The 6,864-nt window shown below is 51.1% G+C and overlaps 1 protein-coding gene across 1 annotated transcript in view; it reads left to right on the top strand.

The window, feature by feature from the left end:
* Positions 1-5,410: 5,410 nt before the first annotated feature.
* zfhx3b (zinc finger homeobox 3b) overlaps positions 5,411-6,864 on the top strand; it is a gene marked incomplete at its 5' end in the record, with an annotated part of 183,179 nt that continues 181,725 nt past the window's right edge. Inside the window, 3 exons of the mRNA XM_084475896.1 lie at positions 5,411-6,003; positions 6,458-6,578; positions 6,663-6,781. Of these exons, the coding sequence (XP_084332022.1) occupies positions 5,411-6,003; positions 6,458-6,578; positions 6,663-6,781 (833 nt within the window). The remainder of the gene's footprint in view (positions 6,004-6,457; positions 6,579-6,662; positions 6,782-6,864) is intronic.

Here is a 6,864-nt window from a genome sequence, read left to right as displayed (position 1 = left end):
TGTCCGACGAAGCAGTGTCCTTCACCATCTTTTCCACTTTTACCAACGTTCTCCACCTTCCCCTTCGCTTGCCGGCCCGGTATAAAAGTTTCCAGGTAATCGATCATGCACTGCGTTGAAGGCGAAATGGCCAGAATCAACACGACGCAATCTTCGGTTCAATAAATAGCCTCTGCAGTGGTGGTTGTTGTTATTGTTGTTGTCCTCTTTGGAGTATCGTGCGAGACAGAGCGCTAGCTATGTAGTGAAGTGACGCTTGCGTTCAGATGCAACATGTCTACCATGTGAATGAGCCCACGGTTCTTAGGATTGTCCTCAGCTGTGGACATTTTGATGGTGCTTCACGGCGGGACAAAAGTTACGTGCGAGCGTATAGGCTCTGCTGTTTATGAAAGCCATATGTAAATCCTCAAGGTGATAAGAGCGTGGGATTAAAGCGTGGATCGTGCCGCACACACTGGTGTTCCGGGGTTCGTCTTTGAGTTGGAGGATGCGAGAACAAAACTCGGGCTGGCAGTAATACGCAACTTAAATGCCTACAGCTCAGAGCTGTGTACAAGGAGACGTAGTTCCTTGAAAATAATCCTTTCTTGATGGTCAGTGCGACTGTGTCTTAACAGCCTCCCAGGGATAGGGATGATGATGAAGACGACGGGTGGTCCTTGGCTGAAACCCTTCAATCCATCGAGTCGTCTTGATCGAGGGTGTCAGGCGGGGAGAAGGGGTCCCATATAATGGACCCCGGCAACTTTAATGAGGCAAATCTCTGCTGTTGAGCTGACATTTTGAAATAGCCTGTGTGAGTGACAAGAGCGAGGGAGTCACCTTTACCACGGCTTTCCAGAGAAGGTCCCTGTAATGATGGAGGAAATTAAAAGGGACTTCAAGGCGTTGAAGATACAAGCCCATAGGATTATGGTGAGATGGAGTGCACGCCGGACACAGTTGAGCCCCGCCCCTGCAGAAGCTAATACCTTTTCAAACCAGTAGCCTTCATATCCCCCTGGCCAGCGTTCGCCGCCACTCTGAGACCTGGTGCAGATTATGTCTGACGCCATGTTGTTGACACTGTGCCATTTGTTATCATGGACATAGGCCGCTCGTCTTGTTGTTGACCTTAGTAAGATTTATTTTCATGGGGGGGGGGGGCGTCTCTGTCCTAGCCCATCACAGTGTGGACCGAGCGTGCTGCTGTCATTACAAACGTAATAAGAGCGCGAGTGAGATTGATGAGAGAAACAGCGGCATCAACTGCTCTTTTAATGAACTCCTGTCCCGTAATGGTGCTGCAAGGGACAATGCTCCCCCCCCCCCTTTCCTTCCTTTTGTTTTTTCTTTTCCCTTTTTTTTTTTGTTGCCTCGCTGCCATCTGATAATGAACAGCCTTCTGGGACCCAATTACATCCAAGGCTGCATTAGGAGCCGCAGCCGGGCCCCCATGGAAACTTCAGCTGAATTCTCCCTCATCACCAATCTCCACTCTTTCCCAGCCGGCTGGGGATGGCCTTCACTTGATTGAATTTTGAATGGTACCTTCAACTCCCCCGCTTGCCACCGCCATAAATACACACACAAAACCGCACACTACAGCACACAGGGACAAACACAGACACATATACTGCGTCTCTTGTTGCACAAGCAGTGACCCCAGTGCTAATCATGAGTGCTGCCGACCCTCATCGAGTTCTGCGCTCGCATTCTATCTCCGACTGACGACGAAACACAGAGAATTGTTGCAGTGAACCGAACGTCACCATCCATTGATAGTGTGTTTATTTTGTATGCAAGGCGGTCAGGCTGTTGGAGGTGGTATATAGAATGTATGCAGCGAAAACCCTCTGATGCCCTCTCACATGCTACGTCTCAAACGTCCATCCCAAGGCCGGCATGTTTTCGAATGGCAAACCATCCCTGCAACATATATTTTGTGTTTCGGCATTGTGCAGGGAGAATTCTTTCCAACTAGTGAACCGTAACCTTCGCTTTTTTTAATGGAATAAACACTGTGATTTCATGTGATTTAGAAATCCAAACAGGCCAGTATTGGTTCAAGGTGAAGTAGATACTTATGGTGAGTCAATTTTCAGTGTTGTGCTCTTGGTTGCTTCAAGGAATCTCTTCGTCCATTGACAGTAAAATGGAGTTGGTATTTGGATTGTTTGTGAGGTGAAATGTCGAACCAAACTAGGTAAGACTGCAAACTTTTTCATATCAATGTCAAATATGTATGTGGAATATATTATGCACATTTTTTATCTACCAATATGAGGATGAATGTGACACAAATTCATTGTGCAATAAAACATAATATCCATTACCTTTCTTGCACTCTGTGGGGGGGATTTATGAAGATGAAAGACATTCAAATTTACCACTGCTTTGAATCTCTTTTAATGTTGAGAACATTCATCAGTCACAATCCAATTCTGGGCACGTAGTGTGCATTTCAGCTGTTATTAAAAACACATTTATGATGAAAAAAAAATCAAATAAGGTCAACAGTATCATGGCTCCTATTTCTTTTTAACAACTTAGTTGTAAAAAAAAAAGAAGCTTTTATCTTTATTTTCTTACAACTCAGTATTTAAAAAATTATGATGTGCAACCATTTCCCAGATCTTTTTATATTTATATTCCTATAATGCATGTAGGCCTGCCCATTTGCTGACGTTTGGAGGGCATTGCTGGCATGCTAGCGAACGGGCTGTTTGAGAATCAGGAATCCTCATCTTAATGAAGAGCATGGAGATACCCGGAGCATTAATAACAATTATTGGTGTTCTTTAGGTTCCTGAGACACCTTAAGTGTTGGGTATTGACTGGCAATGCTGGGAAGAATGTTGCCTATTGATTTGGCAGAGGAAGAAAGCAATGGTGTCCTCTTCCTGTAAGGATGGGATTAATCCTTCCAGAGAGAGGGCCTGTCCTCCACCTCAGTGGGCCACCGCAGCCTGTATCTCTGTGAGCTCATTGCAACTCTTTACGGTTACACTCCACCGTAGAACAGAACAGCCGGCCACAGCAGGAAAATAGCTGGGATCACACTTTAATCCACCAGAGGAGGAGTGTGGATGGCTCGCTGTTATTGCAATAAGAGAAAGCAGGCGTCAATTACTCCAATTTCGCTATAAGAAGGAAGAATGTTTTCCATATGTTGTGCATCCATCAATAGTTCCACTGGTTATTTTTTAAAGTAGAATTGCTCCTTTTTTTTTTGCTATTCCAAGCGTGTGTGTTTAATTTTCTCTTTGTTTCCCTAGTGAAAGTGTTATACATCACATCAAATAAAGCCCACTGTACCTCTATGAGTGAATCCAGGGAGTTTCAAAGTATTGCAGCATCCAGTAATATTTTCATTCTTCCAGTGTCATGTGCCTTATTCTTACACGGTATACAACTAGCGCTTGTGTATCTCCCTGTGGATGTGCTTGCTAACAGCTCATCCACTATTGCTTAAGGGTCTTACTAGAAGAAAAGACGTTATACTGTCAAACTCAGATATCCCATGCGATCGAAGGCCGATGGGCATGGAACTCTCAGAGTTGCCCTCAAAGCTGTAGCAATGCCCACTTACAACAAAGGCAACTTATGGAGAGTAGAGAAAAAGAACAAAGAAGGACTTTTAAAGGTTTAGATGCCTTTATTATTGCTCTCTTTCACTGCAATGTCTTGTTGATCTGTTCACATTTATTAGGTTTACAGCTGCAGACATAGCTCTAGGACAAGCGAGACTGCTAGAGCTTGAAATTTAAAACAATACTCAGAATTTCTTCTTACTTCTTCTCATTAATTTAATTGTCAAAGTAAACAATGTGTTTTTTAACTGGCTACATAGCATAAACGTTTTAAAATGTTGCATACTTTTATATCTCCTATGTTAATGAAATATATTTTAAAATAGTTTTTGTAAAATGCACATTTAATATTAAAGCAAAAGCTCATTCTGTGTTTTGTAACACAAGATCGAAAACTGTATATTTTCAACAACTAGTTATCTCATAATATGTACCGGCTTAAAAAAAAAGAAATGCCTATGTGCTCAAAGATGCCGCACACACATGCACGCACGCACACACACATACACACTGTGGCAACCCGCTTCCCACCAGGGGGATCCGTGGGCTAGTGGTGGACGGCGTATACCACCGCCACCCACTAGCCGGCGGTAGAGAGCACAACTTCACTCACCGCAATCAACCAGATGGGGTACACCTGGCCGGAGGGAGGAAAAGACCTGGCGGACATCTTAAAAGGCGACCGAGGACTCACTCCAGGGGGAAGCAGGAACGACGAGCACGGAGAAGGCCGTCGATACATCAAATTACTCGTGTCTCTCTGAGGCCATAGTACAGTTTATGTATTTCCTTTTCACTGCCTTGATTGTGAATAAACGCCGGCTATACCTGGAACCAGTGCGTGGTACTTGCCGTGAGAACTCTGACTCTTGTGAACCGGGTTTCCACATATGGTATTGGGAACCCACTACAACTCACGGTAGAGTACCCGCCCACCCATTATGCAGAATCCCGACGCGGCCGCCGCCGCCCAGCGACAGCAGCAGCACCAGGTGCAGGCCGCCGCTATACAGCGGGAGACTGCGGAGAGTCTGGCCCTGCTCCATGAAGCGGTGCTCCGACTTACTCAGCACACCATCCGCGACTCCCCGACCGCCGCCCCGACCAGTCGGCTCGGCCCAGAGGACGACGTGGAGGCCTACCTGGATGTGTTCGAGCGGACCACCCGAAGGGAGAGCTGGCCGGAGGAACAGTGGGCCCACATCCTGTCGCCCTTCCTCACCGGACCCGCACAGCAGGCGAGCCAGGACCTCTCGGCCGAGACCGCCAGCCAGTATCCCGCTCTCAAGCAGGCTATACTGGCCTACTACGGGCACAACCTCGCGGCCAGGGCCCAACGCTTCCACGACTGGTGATTCGACATCCGGGGTGCGGTACGGATCGCCCAGCATGGCCGCCTAGTGAGGAGGTGGCTGGCGACAGGCGAGGGACACAGCCCGCTGGACCGAGTCCTCATAGACAATACCATTCGCCAGCTTCAGCCAGACGCGTGGTGGATCCTGGCCCACCATCACCCCGACACGGTGGACGATCTGGTCCGTCAGCTGGAGAACTGGCAGGTAGCCCAACAGCTGAGCCCCAGCCCCCGGACCACCCCTCGGCCTACAGAGACCCGCCGAGACCGACGGGGACCCACAACCTTGCCACAGACACCCCCACCGGAACCGCCGATCGTGACCCAGGAGGGCCGCGAGGGGAGGCGGTGCTACACCTGCGGCCAGTTCGGTCATATAGACCGATACTGTCCCGGAGACCGGGATGTGTCGATGCCGTCGGCCTACGCGGACGAGGGGACGCGCTGACCCTGCATGCTGGCCACCTGTTGGGCGCAGGGGATGTCCGGGACCCCCACAATCCCAGCGCGGGTCATGAACCAGGACACGCAGGCTCTCCTGGACACTGGCAGCGTGGTGACCCTACTCTGTCCCGACCTGGCGGGGGGAAAGGAGGGGGGACCGATGGAGGTCGCCTGCGTACACGGGGACACCCATACCTACGGGACCTGCCACGTGGTCGTCCGGACCCCCTACGGAGTGTTCACTGCCCGGGCAGGGATTGTTCCCCAACTTCCGGTACCGCTCCTGACCGGGAGGGATTGCCCGATATTCCATCGGCTGTGGAATCCGGAGTGGGGATCCCGGGCCCGGAGAGAGCCTCCCCGCCGAGTTGCGAGGATGGCTCGACCGGCCTACGGGGCCATGCGGGTCCCGGCGACCCCGGGGGAGTCGACGGCAGAGGACCAGGGGTCCGAGGGGAACGGGCCCTCACCACCGGGTTCCCCAATCCACACGGCAGGGGGGTCTGCCCGGCCCGGAATGCAGGGACCTTCCCCAGGCACCACGGACACCCTAAAGGCGTCCGAGCAGAACGACCCACCCGAGGAGCCCGAGAGTTCCCCCCTCACTGAGTTCTCCGGCAGGGGGGGAAGGTACTGCTCGGCCGGGCCAGTTCGCCAGCGCCCAACTACAGGACGACGCCCTAAAGCATGCATGGAGCCACGTTCTCGCCCATGACGGACAAACCCGGGACTCGGTGAGTTGCTTACCGCACCCACACTTTAGCACCAGGGGGGGGGCTGCTCTACCGGGTAGTGGAAAAAGAGGGGGGGGTGACGGAACAATTAGTGGTCCTGCGACCATACGTCAGCAAGGTGCTGTTTATGGCCCACACACACCTCCTGCACATCTGGGCATGGACAAAACCCTAGGTTTTACTAGCCGGGGGTAAAGAGGGATGTAGAGCAGCATTGCCAGGTGTGTCCCAAATGCCAGCGTGTAGCCCCTAGAGCCACGGTCAGGAATCCCCTCATACCTATGCCCATCATAGAGACGCCATTCGACCACCATAGCCCTTGACATTGTGGGGCCCCTCCCCAAGACCAGCCAGGGACACCGGTATATCCTGGTGCTGGTGGACTACGCCACCCGGTACCCAGAAGCCCTACCCCTACATGTGGCCACAGCTAAGGCGGTAGCCAAGGAACTCATGCTACTGTTTAGCCAGGTGGGGATAGCCCGGGAGGTACTCACCAATCAGGGCTCATGTTTTATGTCTCGGGTAATGAAGGAATTGCTTAGCCTTCTCCAGGTCAAGCAGCTCCGGACGTCGGTGTATCACCCCCAGATGGACGGCCTGGTGGAGCGGTTCAACAAAACCCTGAAACAGATGTTGAAGAAAGCCATGGACACCGACGGAAAGAACTCATAGTACACACGGACGCTTCGGAAGTGGGGCTGGGGGGAGTTCTCTCCCAGATCCGGGCCGGAGAGGAACACCCAATCACATACTT

Source organism: Micromesistius poutassou (assembly GCF_964030765.1).
Source record: "Micromesistius poutassou genome assembly, chromosome: 12".
Classification (NCBI taxonomy): Eukaryota; Metazoa; Chordata; class Actinopteri; order Gadiformes; family Gadidae; genus Micromesistius; species Micromesistius poutassou.
The sequence above is the reverse complement of the archived record's forward strand: the minus strand, read 5'-3'. Positions and strand labels throughout refer to the sequence as shown.